The 16,827-nt window shown below is 31.1% G+C and overlaps 1 protein-coding gene and 1 non-coding gene across 2 annotated transcripts; both read right to left on the reverse strand.

The window, feature by feature from the left end:
* Positions 1-989: 989 nt before the first annotated feature.
* LOC111696989 (keratin, type I cytoskeletal 9) lies at positions 990-7,187 on the reverse strand. Its single transcript, XM_023466837.1, has 8 exons — positions 7,077-7,187; positions 5,235-5,288; positions 3,975-4,022; positions 3,083-3,247; positions 2,576-2,617; positions 1,631-1,701; positions 1,215-1,441; positions 990-1,153 (listed from the first exon to the last, which is right to left on the reverse strand). The coding sequence occupies exons 1-8, from the start codon at positions 7,101-7,103 to the stop codon at positions 990-992; spliced, it is 798 nt and encodes a 265-aa protein (XP_023322605.1). The 5' UTR covers positions 7,104-7,187.
* A 6,729-nt stretch (positions 7,188-13,916) lies between these two features.
* On the reverse strand, positions 13,917-14,120 carry LOC111697003 (U2 spliceosomal RNA). Its single transcript, XR_002764202.1, has one exon. It is a non-coding gene; the product is annotated as a U2 spliceosomal RNA (small nuclear RNA).
* Between the last annotated feature and the right edge of the window lie 2,707 nt (positions 14,121-16,827).

A 16,827-nucleotide genomic window follows, 5' to 3' on the forward strand; every position in this document is an offset into this window, starting at 1 on the left:
TTCTTTTGTCCATTTCTCCTTAACATAAATAAATAGTTAGAGAGTAGAGAGTAGAGAGTAGAGAGTGGAGAGTAGAGAGTAGAGATTGGAGAGTAAAGAGTAGAGAGTAGAGAGTAGAGGGTAGAGAGTAGAGAGTAGTGAGTAGAGAGTAGAGAGTAGAGAGTAGAGAGTAAGAGAGTAGAGAGTAGAGAGTAGAGAGTAGAGAGTAGAGAGTAGAGAGTAGAGAGAGTAGAGAGTAGAGAGCTATTATATTATATTCTATGGGGATCAAAAACTCTAAATTCTAAAATACTTTGTTTTTCAAAGCTAATACAAATTTTGTGTTAATATTTGTAATAGAAAAAATTAAGAATTAAAATCTAATATTATTTCTGAATTATCAAAAAATTTATTTTTGATAAGAATATGAAATAAAATACGAGATATGTTTAAGATGTGAATTTATAAACTAAATATTTGTTTTTTTGACGAAATAAAATTTTTTAAAACAGACAAATGTTAACAATTGCTTTATTATGAATTGTTGACAGTCAAAGATATGTTTGTTTGTTTATTTTAATACCTGTATGCTCCATATCCAAGTGATGGATAAAGTCCGCCTCCAATTCCTCCGATACCTCCTAATCCACCAATCCCTCCTACTGAACCAAGACCTCCAAGCCCTCCTAGGCCTCCTAGACCTCCAAGACCACCAATGCCTATTTGAATTCCTGGGACACTTCCTGAAATGCCTCCGATGCCTCCCAATCCTCCTAACCCTACTCCCCCCAGACCTCCATAACCAGCACCTCCGATCCCTCCCAGACCATAACCTCCGATACCACCGAGACCACCTCCTATACCTCCAAGACCACCTCCTATACCTCCAAGACCACCTCCTATACCTCCAATACCAACTCCAATTCCCCCAATTCCTCCTCCGATTCTTATCCTTGGATACATTTCTGGTTGTTACTGTACAGACGTAAACAAGTATTCAAACAGTAATCTTATCCTTGGATACATTTCTGGTTGTTACTAAGACCACCTCCTATACCTCCAAGACCACCTCCTATACCTCCAATACCAACTCCAATTCCCCCAATTCCTCCTCCGATTCCCCCAAGTCCACCTCCAATTCCTCCAATACCACCTCCTAGACCACCATATACTCCTAGAATAAATCACAGTTAAATTTATTAAAAAAAGTTTTTAAATTATGTCAATTAACTCACCTCCGTTTAAAGGTAAAACCCCGTAGTAAGAGTATGGATAACCTCCGTATCCCCCATCGGAGTATCCGTAATATCCATGGTATCCATATCCTCCTCTATATCCTCCACCCCCTCCGATACCTCCAATACCTCCGACACCTCCAATACCTCCGATATCTCCAATACCTCCGACACCTCCGTAGGAGGGATACAGAGAACCATAGTAGGGCACACGGGTCTGATGATAACTAGAAACAATTATTCAGTTAGGATTTAAACGCTGCTAAAGTAAGAAATGAAATCATTGTCTTGTTAATTCCAGAATTAAATAAAATGTTTGCAGAAAATTTCAAAAATTCACTGAAAAAAATCATTTATTTAAATTAGCATTTAAGACGTTTTTTGTTAATGTTCATTTATGGATTGGAGTGGCTTACCCGTCATTATATGAGCCTGAAGTCTCAAGATCATTCTTCACATTTCCATAATCATCATTACTCCAATCATGCTAATAATATAATGTCATCATTACTCCAATCATGCTAATAATATAATTTCATCATTACTCCAATCATACTAATAATATAATGTCATTATTACTCCAATCATGCTAATAATATAATGTCAACATTACTCCAATCATGCTAATACTATAATGTCAACATTACTTCAATCATGCTAATACTATAATGTCAACATTACTCCAATCATGCTAATAATATAATGTCATCATTACTCCAATCATGCTAATAATATAATTTCATCATTACTCCAGTTATGCTAATAATATAATGCCATCATTACTCCAATCAAGCTAATACTATAATGCCATCATTACTCCAATCATGTTAATAATATAATGTCATCATTACTCCAGTCATGCTAATAATATGATGTCATCATTACTCCAATCATGCTTATAATATAATGTCATCATTACTCCAATCATGCTAATAATATAATGTCATCATCACTTCAATCATGCTAATAATATAATGTCATCATTACTCCAATCATGCTAATAATATAATGTCATCATTACTCCAAATTAAAAACAATTACATTAGAAACATGAATGGCCGTTTATAGAGGAAAGTAGAAAGGTATAAATATAATGCTAATCATTTCTTTTTTTACATACAAATCCACAATATAAAATTAAATATCGTATTAAAAGAAAGATAAATTTGTTTTATCTAAAACAGTTTTTTTATCTTTAATAACTTCTCTGGATTCATTCATAGCTGTAAAATTCGTAATTTTTATTAAATTCCACGGGCAACGGCAATTTTATTTTTAAAATTATAAAAAGTGTTTTTTGTTTATTTTCTATTTTATTTAATGGAAAGAAAATGAGATTTAATCAAAAAATAATTATTAACCTTGTCAAATAAATCCTCGTCACTAGAACTGTAATGAGGAACCTGAAAATATAATTGTCAACATGTTTTCAAAAATATTCTTAATTGATTGCAAGTTAAGGGGGGGGGGGACCAGGGAGGGTCGATTTTTACTATTCTTTGATGCTCACTTGAAAAAAAGTATTAAATATAGAAATTACAAAAAGTCCAAAAACATTTATAAAAAAGGGTTAAAAAGTGTATTTTAAATTAAAAACTCTCAAATATGTGTGCCCTAAAATTTTTTTCGAAAATTCGGCCTCAGATTCTAAAAATTTCTTTGGAATTTCCAGGAATTCAGTCTCGGGAAATTATCGGAAATTAATCCAAATAGTATAGGAAATTTCAGGTGGCATCATGTTCTCGAAGAATTTCCTTTGTTTTCCTAAACTAAATCCCATCCTTCACACCAAAAAGCTATGTTTAAAAAAATGTTTTATCCTGAAAGCATTCTCTATAACAGGCCCCGGTTTTATTATGGCCACTTACTCTGGTGTAAGCATTATCTGATCTCTGATTAAGACTGTCCACCTGCTGCTGCTGCTGCTGCTTCTTGTTAAAGAATGCCTGAAGTGCTGGCTGGAACGTGCTTCCATGTTTAACCAGAATCTTTTTAACCAGTGCCCTACCATCAGGTTCAGATGTTCTTCCCTCCTGGAAGATTACCATCAAGTACGAAGATCTACGACTTTAACAATCAACGTTTCGGAAAACAACTTTCTTCTTTCAAGTTTGTCGAGGGATGTCAGGCAAAGCCAATTTATCTGGTTCTGGTGTATAAAAATGGCACGCGAACAATCATTAGTTTATATATATAAAGTAGTAATCTCTGTATATTTGATTTTGGTTTGTTTGTTTTCATGTCCGATGATAACTCATAAACCCCTTTCTTTATCGATTTCCTTCAAAACGGGAACTCGGGGTAACCACAGGAATATTCTTAGCTTTTAGATTCTAGGTTGAGTGGGTCGACTTTTATAAAGAAAATTGGCTAAAATCGTGATTTTAGACCAAGCACGGGTAAACAGCAAGAGTAACTGCAGTGAGTGACCTGGGCAACGCTGATTTGATTTATGTTTTCAATTTACAGTGTGGGGTTGACCCAAAATAAATTAACCGTAGGAGACAACTGTTCAAAATTTTTTTTTATTTTTATCATTTCAAACAGTTTCCTTGTTTTAATAACTTATTTATGACTCCTTGGAACAAATGCCAAAGCTAAAAGGCCTAATACAACTTTAAAACTTAAAATTAAAGAACACTTCAGAACTTTGTACAGTTTAATACCTTAGGAGGTATAATTCTGTTCAACGCTAAAAAGAAGCATATATTAAAAAGATTCAATATTGACTTATTTTTCAGAAATAACTTGATGGATTTCCTTAGGGCTTGGATTAAAGTTGTCTTGAAGTGTATTCGTCAAAACATCCTAAAAAAGACATTTTAAATTATGTTCAGTTAAGCTACGGTTAGAATTAATAAGTTTAAATACTAGCAATAATCTCTTTGTTTAAAGGCTTTTCATGAAGTCCAACCTTATAGAAATCCAACGTATAGAAACAAGGCGTATTTTCCGGGAGAATATTTTTTATATTTTTGAGAAATTAAACGTTTTTGTAAAACATTGTAGCTTATCATATCATTATCATAATTTCTATTTTTTTTAACATACCCTAGACATTAAAGGAGCAAAATAGTTTAATATGTACATTTGTACTGCTCTCTTTTGTGTTTGAGGTCCCCCAGATTTCATTATGTTCTGACAACATAAATGAATGATTATATGGTTATACATAAAATTGCATGTTACTATTTAAAAAAAATATTTTATAAAAATTCTATCTACAGTTTTATTTTTAGAAAAAAAATTTCTTAAAAGTATAAAAAAGTTCTCCAGTAATGCTAATATAATTTCATAAATTCCGTTTTATCATTTAAATAAAAGGATTTTTTGAAAATTATATCTACTTTACACTGATTAATTATTTAATTTCTCAAAAATATAAAAAATGTTCTCCCGGAAAATACGCCTTGTTACTATACGTAGCGGTTACGTACGTTGGATTTCTGTAAGGTTTGACTTCGCTTTTCATCACATCCCAGATAAAGATGATTCAGATTTTTGTTGCCTTTTTTGCTGTAGAAAGTTCATTGTTTGTTTTGTTTTTAAAAACTTTTTATCAAAATCCCTGGATTTAAAAACTGTACATACAAATTAATTTTACTAGAAGGAGATGGTTCAGTTGGTGTACCGTCCCGTTTTGCCTTGTATAGGCTGTATGTGTACTGTACTGCTTGCTCTAGCTGCTTCAAATTTGGACCGGTATACTTGAAATGAACCAAAGTTTACAAAGTAAAAAACAGGAACAATTCGATCCCAAAAAACGATCCCAAAAGCGATCGTTACAACGCGTTCATTTTGAATAGTTTTTAGATTTTTTTTGATGCATATATTTGTTGTCAGGGTAAAAGCTTGACATAGTGTAAGCATAGAAAACATTAAAAATAAACAAACTATAATATACACATTAATAAAGGACTAAAGCCCATTTGTACTTGTGTTACAATATATTTTAAGCTTCTTTGTCTGAAATAAAAAAGTTTCCTCATTTAATTCCAATTTAGAGCCATGAGTTCTAACCTTTTGTGTACTTTGTAGATCAGCCTTTCCATCTACCATGAGAAGACAGGAAACCTAGAAATTATTTTAAAATAAAAATAGAATTATTCAAAAACTTTCTTCGAAAACCGCACAGCGCGCATATCATGATATCACTGCAAACATTAGTCAGAAAAAATTACTTTCATGTCATGACTTTGTTACCTCATAGCTCCTCTATTAATGATTTTACGCTCATTCAAGTATGCGAATGCAAAGTAACTGAGTTCTTGCCACAATATCAAATTTTCTAATTTTTAGTATGAGAATGCAAAGGAACTGAGTTCTTGCCACAATATCAAATTTTCTAATCCCTATATCTTTGCAACTCAAAGTCGTAGACCTTGGATATTGCATACTATTAATTCTGTTAGATAAACATAATCTAAGTTTGAAATATCAAAAGTTTACACCACCAGGCTTCAAAAATATATGTATTAGAATATTTGAGTGTGTGGCAAAGACTCAATTCCTTTATCCGGTTTCATATTAGAAATTCTATACATTTGTAATCTTCTCAATAGTTCTTTGATAAGAGGAGTTATATTAAAGCACACAAGATTTAAATATTTTTAAGTGTAATTTTTTCTTTCATTTAAATTTGAAAATCAGCTGGAATTTTGTAGAATTCTTTGTAAAAATTGAAATTAGAAATAAGCCTTTTACAGCTTTAAAATCTTCGTATTTGGGGCTACTCAAATTGTCAAGTAGTAATATTAAATATATCAAAGCGATCTTGGCGCAATATGCAACATAAAATTGCAGTCATTTAAATCTTCAAATTCAAGAAATATTACATCAGTGGGGGACTCTTAGCTCTACAGTTTTGATTTATGTAAAAGTCTGAAAAAAACTAATTCAGAACAGTTTTGCTTTCTCAATAGCACTTTAACAATATGAGTTATGATTAAAAACATATATGATTTAAATCTAACGTGCATTTTACTTTAGTTTAACGTGATTACAATGCACGTGGATTTAAAGGTTCTGTCAATATTCCAGAAAGCTGTGACTTTCAATCACAATTTGACCTAATAAACATAATTTTTTTGCCTTTTTTCTTATATAATTTTTTGCTGGCATATACTTTTTGAATGAAAAGTATTAATCAAAGAAATCCGTAGATTTATACATTGTTTAATTACAGACCAAAACGCATATGACTTTAAATAGAAGAAACCGAACGCCCCTCACTCTGGTTAGTCCTGGCTGAATCGTTAATTTTAGTTTATTTACTGCCCTTACTGAGTTAGAAGTAAGTGTTAAGGAAGCAAAATATAAATGTATTTTATAACGAAATTATCATGTTCAGTTTCTGTCAACAAGTTTTTCTAGGATTTTTCTGTTGCAGCAAATAACAAAGTTTGAAATTTTAAGAAGGGGAAGTAGGAGTTTTTATACCAACATTTGTAGTTAACGTTTTTAATGTTTTTATCCTAGTTACAGAGAGATCTTATAGTTAAAGTTTTTAATCAAGATTGGACTTTCTTAAAGGGACTGCATCTTCGTAATTGCAAGTGCATTTTTATTTAAATACGAGGCATGTCTAATTCACAATGATACCCTCAAAATTCAATATTATGAGAAAGAACGATGAAGATATCCTCCTTTTCTATTTTAAAATAGATAATTTCTTATTTTGAATTTACAATCCAAATAACTTGCGACTTTTATGCAGACAACTATCTAGAGGAAATCGGGAATGCCCCTCTTTTAAATGGAGGGTCACTGATAACCGAGGGAACAGTCACTTTAATCGAGAACTAAAAACTTTTTATCCCAGAGATCATGAAAATGCACAAAATAATGTTTACAAAATATTACCAGAAAAGGGAGGATTTTACAGTGCATAGTAGATGTATCTATGTTGAACTGTAGGAAGATGTATCCAAGGGGTTAGATATATATACAGATATACAAGGTGATCCCTGGGTGGAGCTACCACCTTTAAACAATAGGATTAGAGACAATTATCGTTAAAATCAATGGCAAATTAGTTTGCGAAATTGTTTAAGAGCTACTTTATTTAGGAATCTAGTTTCAAGAAATAATAGAGTTAATTCAAATTCACAACAGTACACTTTTCTTTATTATTTGAGACATGATAATGAAGAAATCGTTGTTTTTCTTATTAGAAAGCAATTAAATCTTATTAATTTCCTATTTTGTTTCTAATGCAGGTCACTTTTATATTTCAAACTGTAACTGAAAAATTAACAATGTATTGAATTCAAAGATCAACTTTAAAGTTACGATTGTGAATCGGACATACACCTCCTAAAATGTAGGGTCCCTTAAAATTAAGTTGACAAATCCCTTTTTCATGAAATTTTTGTAAAACTAGACCTTCGAGACACTGCTGCTATTTTCGAGACACTGCTGATACCTTCGAGACACTGCTGCTACCTTCGAGACACTGCTGATACCTTCGAGACACTGCTGCTAACTTTGAGACACTGCTGCTACCTTCGAGACACTGCGATATTTCGAGACAACTGCTGCTACCTTCGAGACACTGCTGATGCCTTCGAGACACTGCTGCTACCTTCGAGACACTGCTGATGCCTTCGAGACACTGCTGATACCTTCGAGACACTGTTGATACCTTCGAGACACTGCTATTTCTTAGATACAACATTTTTTTCAAACCTTAAAAATATATCTAAGAGAAAAAATATCTTTTCTAAATGCCACTGAGTAATTAAGAAATAAAAAATCCCATATTTTACATGACTGCCAATTAAACAATAAAAAATCATAAAACAAACTGAGCTGAAAACTTTAGAATGAAATATCCAGATATCCGATCGGTTAACTTCTCTGGAGTTTAAATTCATGTGGAGAACAAGCAATATTTAAACTGGATATTAAGAAATTTTATTTGAAAAGAGTGGTTTAAGCCTTAATCCTGATATCCACCATTCTAAAGTTTTCAGCTCCGGTCATTTAAAAATATTTTGAAAAAATGCGAATTTTCATATATTCTATGTATCTAGGATGCATGAATAAAAGAGGTAACACGTATTTAAATTATTTATTTTGTGTGAATACTTCTGTATAATTAAGTTAAAAAGGAGAATGCATTACAATATGTAAATAAGTTATGAAGGAAATAAAAACATAATCATTTATAGATAAACTATTTCCCTTTAAGCCAGGGCATTCACGAAATTTCAGACAAAATTAATTATCATCTTGATTTTTTCAAATTATATACCGGGATACTCACAAAATTTGTGCAATCTGGTTGCTTTTGTTTTAGGCTTTCCAAAGAGCTATAAAATGTTGAAATCCAATGACGGTGAGTAGGTCTAAATATAGATTTAGTCTGGTTTAGGTAAAATAAGGCATTTGGGCAGTATGCCTAATGACTCAGCAGTATGTATAAAAGCTCAGCTTTTAGCCTTAAGTAATGTGCAAAATGGGTTAGTCAGAAAATTTGAGCTTCCTAGACAGTATATTCCTAGACAGTATATTCCTAGACAGTATATTCCTAGACAGTATATTCCTAGACAGTATAAATTATGAACAGTCGTCTCCGAAGTTTCATCCTTTGTGGGTATCCCTGTATTAGCTTAACAAATTTCATACTTTTAACTACAATGTCCGGCTTACTAGCGAGGGTACAGATAAAACTGTACATGGTTTAGATACAGAGAATGTACAAATAAAACCGTCCATGTTGTATATTCTACCAGGGAGTATACAGTGTACAGATAATACCGCACATGGTGTCTTTCAGGGAGTGTACAGTTTACAGATAATACTGTACATGGTGTATATTCAGGGAGTGTACATTGTACAGAAAATTTCGTACATGATGGTGTATATCCACTATCCAGGTTGTGTACAGTTTACAACTAATTCCGTACATGGTGTATTATACACTGTACATCTACATATTGAATGGAATGGCAGGATAAATATTATTGTGTTTCTGTTCAGGAAATCCATAACCGGCTTAATACTTTATAGAATATAGATAGATAGATATTTACATATACAAATATATATACATACAACGATAAATAGATACAGGAAGTACCAATAAACATATAGAGTATAATACTTAAAAAATATTAAATGTTACATTCCACTGCATACAAAATAAATGTTGGCAAAATATATTAACAACTATAGAAGCTGAAAAAAGTGTTAGCGTTCTACCGTAAGCCGTTTCTAAGTTGTAACGAAAAAAACGGGGAGGGGGTGCAGAAACCATCCCTACCCTAGTCGTTATAGGGTTAATGTCATACTCCCAAGTACTTAAAGTAATTCTCTAAAAAACATATTCACAAAAGATTTAATTTTAGGCAAAGATAAAGATGTGTCTGTCTTCACGTTTTGTTTGGAACACTCCGCCTGTATTTGTATCAGATATAAGTAGGTCTTATGTATAATTGAATCAGACCATTTATAGATACTTATGTATTTATATTTACCACTTTTTATACCTACAACCATATTGACCAAATACCACAAATAAACATATATTTGTATAGGTTCAGTTAATGGTTTAACGAAACTCATCTATCTAAATATTTTGCTTGTCTGTTTGTTTATAACCGATAAACGTCAAAACGGCTGAACCGATTGGGCCCAAATAGGGTTTCAAGTACAATAGTTGGCAACACAGAATACGTATACTTTTTGTACAGCTGTATATACGTCATAAGTGTCAACTCAAATTTTGTGTCTGGCAAAACTATGAATAAAAGTGATATTTTAAGACTAAATGCTTATCTTTCAGTGAAATTAGTGCAATTTTATGTGTTCTTTATTTCTGTTTTTACACTTTTTCATTTAACGTTCTATTGACTAAATAACGGGGTTAAAACTGATATTGTACATAACCCTTTAACTTTGTAATTTGAAAGTAGGATGTTTAAATAGTTCAGAAGATAAATTTGGAGAAGTGCTCTGGAAAGGGCTTATCGTGGATAAACCCCCAGATCCGAAGAAATACAGGCAACAATGAACGGTAATTTTCTAATGAAAAATCTCAGCAGAATCTTGGAAATAATGTCGTCTTTCTTTTTACTTTTGACACTTGTGACGTTGTGTGCAGTTGACTTTTGACACTTGTGACGTTGTGTGCAGTTGATCGATTTTTCTGTTGCCGTCTATTGTACTTGACAGCATTTGATTGGGCCTACATTTTTGTGGGACCTCACATGACTCCAGGGATGGTTTATGGATGGTAAGAATTGAAAAAATGGACGTTAACAAAATTTGCCTTTGTCAAAATCGATGAAAGAGCTACACTCAAAAGTTAAAACCTAAGATGGGCGTAAAGCGCCCTGGAAGCCTAGTTCCTAAAAATTCAGGTTAAATTTTTGTCCATTGATAAATCATTTCTTTGAGTCGATTGCGTTACTTTTGATTTTGGCAATTTGTAGTAATCCATTTCATGGAATCATAAGTTATAATTAAAACATCAAATTGTTGTTACATTTATTAAATGCACATTTTTTTCCGAAATAAAATTGTTTTCTAAAACTTGTTTGTGAAGTGTGTTCAGCCCTGTTTATTTGGATTAAATGAGCATGAAGGATAAAGCGCCCTCTGTGCTTGACAACTGAATCACACCCGATGATTTGTGGAAAATTGGAGCTTAGAGCCGAATTCTTGGAATAGAGGTGAGTCATGCGATTCATGCTTTTCTATCCAAACCAATTCATGTGTGGTTGCTTAAATCCGATAAGTTGTGGAACATGACTTCATGATTTAATTTATTGTATCATATTAGATCTTTGGTGGTCACTGGTCTAACATATCATGGACCATTTATCATTATTCTTTAAGTGTTGGGCGGTGTCTGAAGTTTTTAGATCATTATATTTTATAAGATATCTGTTATATTAAAGGAATTGAGTCTTTGCCACAAATCCCAATTTTCTAATACCTATATCTCTAAAACCAGATGTCGTAAACCTTTGATATTTCAAACTTTAATTATTTGATCCATCAGAATTCATAGTTTGAAATATCTAAGGTCTACAGCATTGGGTTGTACAGATAAAGGGATTAAAAAATCCGAGTTTGTGGTATTCAATTCCTTTGAAACTCCAGAAGGAACTTTTACGAGTCATAAGATTCTATGTATTTTTGACATCTTATAATTTCAATTTGCAGTCAGAGTTCATAAATTTGAATTTATATTTGTAATTTTGGTTGATGGTTTTCATATAAAGTGTTTCGGGATGCGGAGAAGGATCGATGCATTATCCCTTGCTTTTAAACTTGAGTACTTATTCTAATCTTTATTTTGTCGTATTTCATAATTGTCCCAATATTAACTGTAAATATGAACTAAACATTATCCAAAAAACTCTAATTTTCTAATCCCTATATATCTGTTTAACTTAATATTTCAACTTAAATTATATTTGAACACAAATAAGTTTTAGTTTGAATTTAAGGCTGCAAATATGTTAGAATTATAAAATTAAAAATCTTCACGTTTTCGAGTTATTTCCTTTATTTCTTCTGATTAGAAAATAAATAATCTAAAAACATTTTTTGTATTTAAGCTAAAATTGGTTTATTCACATTTATATTTACATTTATTCAGAGTTTGTGTTAAATAAAGGAATAAAGCTGAAAATTAAATTGAACTCTTTGATTTTAGTTAATTGTCTTATACGTAGGTGAGAGAACTTGGTGACTCATTTTTACATAGCCAATCCATACCTATATCTATGCCAACAAAAAAAGCAATTTAGTGGGAAAAAATTAAATTGAATATTTATATACAAAGAAGTTTAAGCAACTGTTAGAAGACGTGCAACAAAGCATAAGTATAACTAAAACCTTAAACCATTTTCTTAATTTTCATGTTTGGGATACTAGCTTTGCATCCAATTTATTCATATTCATAAAAATTGCAGCTGAGATATTCAATATTTCCATGTTTTCAATAGCAGTTCAGGCATGTAAACAAATCAGCATATTTTAAAAAAAAAATCAAATCTTTTATGTTTAGCATACTTATCTAGAAATATATACATCTCTAGATCTATCTGTCTGTAAATATATATATATATATACGAGATGATACAAGTAATGCATATGAATATATATATATACTGAAATGTCAAAGTTGATTTACTCAGTTTAACATCATTCAGTCTCTATTTAACTCTTCATAATAATATTGTTCAATTCTTCAAAAAAAATGAATTTTTGGAAAAATATTTTTTCACTTTTAGAATAAAACCGTACGGTTTGTTTCTTAAATTGAATTTACTAAAAAATAGGAACTTTTTGATCAAAATTACAAACAATTCAAAATGGTAGCAACAAAAGTTAATGAAATACATTCTGAGCTGAAAACTTTAGAATGAGATATCCTTAATCCTGATCGCTTAATCTGAATATCCAATACACAAACTTTTAATTTTATTCTTAATCCTCTTTTTTGGATATCCCTACTGAATAAAAGTTACGTTTGATAACAATTACAGATACAATGCTATATCGATTAAACTAATATCCAATTGAATTAAAGTCAGCAGTTCACAAGACGGCTTTTAGAGCATTTAATCAAATATAAATTTAATTATGTTAATATGAACTAAAAAAATATATTTTATCACATTTTAGGACTATCATCATTTTAAAAGTTAGTTCAGCTCTGTTCATGTTTGGTGGTTCAATATTTCTCACAATATGTTAAGGTTCAATATTTCTCACAATATGTTAAGGTTTAGCTTCTGATTCAGTGTTGACCAAGGAATGTTGCGAGGTGTACAACCTTGAGTTTTTATGTTTCTCATTTATAATAATTGGTAGATAGTAATAGGGGAATCATTAAATAATTATTCTGATTTATTGCCTTTACTGACAATAAAATAGGTATACAGTTTACAAACAGTACACAAAACAATAGTATACACAGAACACATACATTACAAAAACAGTACACACGGAATACGTTTAGATTTATAATAAAAAATCCAAAAGATCCAAAAGTAAAATGAGCAATATTTCAATCAAAATGGTAAATATGCTTAATGTATACATTTAATACTTTTATTATCGAACAACTTTTAGAAATTATAAAAAGAATGTTGGATAATTTCATAATTATTTTATATTCTCAACAGTCTTAACGTAATTTCAAAATGAATTAGATGAGTTCGATATTTTAAACATAATCAACATAACGTTTTAAAAAGATAATACAATATTATAATTGGGAATTATTTGGCCGTTATTTGGCCGTTATTTGGCCGTTCTTACTGCAAACCAAACAGAAGAAGGTTAGATTCAAGCCACATTAATTGTTCAACTTTGTGACCACGTGTTGATTTTGTGAGAAAGTCAATTTATCTAAGCTGAAAACTTTAGAATGAGATATCCCTAATCCCGATTACTTAATCTGAGTATCCAATGGTCACGCTTTTGATTTTCTTCTGAAACCACTCTTTCTTTGATATAGTAGAGCAAAATCAGAAACCGATTATTAAATTAGAGTGTCCCTCCCGTTTCTGTATATTAATCTTAAATAGCGCGCAAAATTTCAAATTATCGGCTTCTTATACGCAACTCTGATTGGTTGAATTTTATACACTTTTCTGGATAAAAGTACAAGATTAGGTTAGTTTCAATATTAAGAAAAAGAGAGGATCAAGCATTAATTTCGATAACCACCATTCTAAAGTTTTCAGCTCTAGTTACATATAAGAAATTCAAAGCATTTTTCTTCTTTTCTTCAAAGGAGTTATGATTAAAAACATATGAAATTTCATTCTTACGTGAAATTTGCTGTAGTTCAACGTGTGTCAGAATGTTTTAAAGCAAATCTACGAAGCTGATAAGAACAGATAATACACTTTGTTCTTAGCCAAAAGGCCGAGAAGCGTATGTTTGTTAACAATTATTATGATAAATCAATATATATTCTTTTTATTAACAACATGACCGCAGCACTAGGTCCCCTTAGTCTTTCCGAGCCGCAGCTTGCTATTGTTGGGGGGATGCGACCAAGGAGGGGGGGGGGGTGTCATAATATGTTTAATTATAGTTTTCATGAATTTCCGAGGAGTAGTTTTCAAATTTTTCTTATTTTTTTAATCATATATGTTTCTGATCCCAAGGGATATCCGGCATGATGTTTATCATTACAAATAAATTTTTCACAACATGCAACCATTTTTCAGTGTTAAACATACAAAAAAAATACATAATGTTGGAGCCAATTTTTACGGAAAAAAAGTAAAATTTGAAACAGATAAGTTTTTCTTAAGGAGATTCAAAATCTGATATGTGAGTGAAAACAAAGCAGTAGTATTTCTAAATAATAACTTCTATATCAATAAAGTAGTAATCTCTGTTTTGTTTGTTTGTATTGACTGAACAAAATTGATAAACCCCTTGACCGACTTGCCTCACAAATTTATTTGGGCTGAGCCACACAAAACAGAGTTGTGTGAGTTAACTTTTACTGAGAAAATGAAATTTCCGGGCAAAGTTGGATACCCAAGGTTATAGTATAAATATATAAGTATATTTCTTCATTGTATTGCTGTTTTAAATCCAATTAACAAAAGCATTTAAAAATTACAAATATTTAGCTTTAAATTATAAAAAAAAATGTTATGGATATCTAAAAAATTGTTATAACCCTAAAATCTGTAAAAAATTCGATAAAATTTTCGAAATTAATTATGTTCGATAGTGCGACGGAAATGTCTAAAAATATTTGCTCTCGTCGGTAATTATTTTTAAATGTAAATGTTGGTTCCCCTTGGTGACACGAAGTGTTTAATGTTTGTTTAAGAGATAACACCGCTGCGGCCGCGACAAAAAAAAAATACAAAGATAATAATTACTTGAAATTTTCTAAATTGAATTAGCGAATTTTTATTGGTGGTACCAGCGTTGACTTATAGCATCAAATTGTTTACCCATTTAAAACTTGCCATCCTGTAAAATGTCGATTTGAAGGTTACCATCTTTATAATTTCCTATTTTGATTTCTCTCTGGATTACATATGCAACAATAGGGCTGAGTATGTTCCAAATTATTCTAACCGTTTTGTGAAGGGTTAGTTCCAACCGTTAAAAAAGAAAATTTTAGGTAGCCGTTAGTTTTAAAGGTAAGAACGGAAAGTTTCACTTCTTCAACAGTATTTTCTACTTTTGTTTTTATTAAATTACCGTTTGTTAACGATCCCAATTTTTTTACGGTGTTAGCGGAAATATTCTGCCGTTAAGGTTAAAGGTTTTTTTCAATTAAGGTAATGGTTTGTCAAATTGTTAACGGTGCAAGCTGTTAACGGTGGTTTGTAGTATAAAAAGTGTTAACGATGCAAGCTGTTAACGGTGGTTTGTAGTATAAACAGTGTTAACGGTGCAAGCTGTTAACGGTGGTTTGTAGTATAAAAAGTGTTAATGGTGCAAGCTGTTAACGGTGGTTTGTAGTATAAACAGTGTTAACGGTGCAAGCTGTTAACGGTGGTTTGTAGTATAAAAAGTGTTAACGGTTTTCCAAAACTCTAAAATTTCCAAAAAAAGAATCGTTAACTGATTATGAAATTGGATTACAGCACAAGCCATATCCAAATTGAAAAAAATCTTTATAAGCTCCATCATATAAACATGGGGGGGGCTGAAGACGACATTTAAATCAAAATAACAGTTTTCTTGCAATTTTACCCGAAAAAATACGGAAATAGTTGTTAATGTTTTCGTATTCAACTGTTTTTTTTCAAAAACGGATAGTATGTTTTGTTAACATTTGTTAAAATAAACGTTTATGGCGTTCATTAACGGACCGTTATTTTCGAAAACCTCCATTTCGTTAATGATACTTTGCCCAGGCCCAGTATATGCAACAGTAAAATAGATATTTTAAAGTTACCATTGAAATAAGAGCATGTAACTCCTTAATTCACCTGAATTTACATTTACAGTCCCTTCAAATGTCTACTTTACATGAAATGCTTGGAATTATGATTAAAAAACATGAAAAAAACTTGGATTTAATTTTAGGTTTCTATAAACTACATTGACAAAATACAAGGTAGGAACTGGGAGGACGAATAGGAAATCTGAGCACGGGGAAATAATAATAGTTAAAATAAATACTAAATAGTGATAAGAAATGCATTAAAGTATGCAGATATGTTATTATTTTTATTTTTATCTTTAATCTATCCATTTTAAAAAAATGAATATTGATATTTCGTCAAACTAAAATCCTTATTTTAACTAAGTGTTGGGAAGGAGGGGAGAGAGGGGGGTTTGTACAAATATATTTTCTCTAAATTGTTGAACTATGCATTCGAGTATTGAGAACATTGAAGAGAATAATGAGAGGCTAAATGCTACATTAATATTATTTTCCGCATGCATCAAGGGCACACTGCACTTGGCCATGAAAAAAAAACACGGCTTTCGAAAAAAATTGCATTGAAAAGGGATTTTTTCTTGTTCGCGGTAAATTCAAAGGATTTTTTAAAGATAATAATTTATTTTATTAATTCATTAGTTTCATTATCACAATAAGATTGTTAAAGTCATATTTCTTTTTTCTATTTTTTTAGATTAGAATTAAAGAACGATTTGG

Source organism: Eurytemora carolleeae, unplaced genomic scaffold (assembly GCF_000591075.1).
Source record: "Eurytemora carolleeae unplaced genomic scaffold, Eaff_2.0 scaffold35, whole genome shotgun sequence".
Lineage (NCBI taxonomy): Eukaryota > Metazoa > Arthropoda > Copepoda > Calanoida > Temoridae > Eurytemora > Eurytemora carolleeae.

Coding starts and splice junctions, on each gene's coding strand:
- LOC111696989 (XM_023466837.1), bottom strand. CDS start 7,103: ATGCACTGTAAAATCCTCCCTTTTCTG. Junction 1,702..2,575: donor ACGAGGATTTATTTGACAAG/GTTAATAATTAT, acceptor TTATATTATTAG/CATGATTGGAGTAATGATGA. Junction 1,442..1,630: donor TCAGGCTCATATAATGACGG/GTAAGCCACTCC, acceptor AATTGTTTCTAG/TTATCATCAGACCCGTGTGC.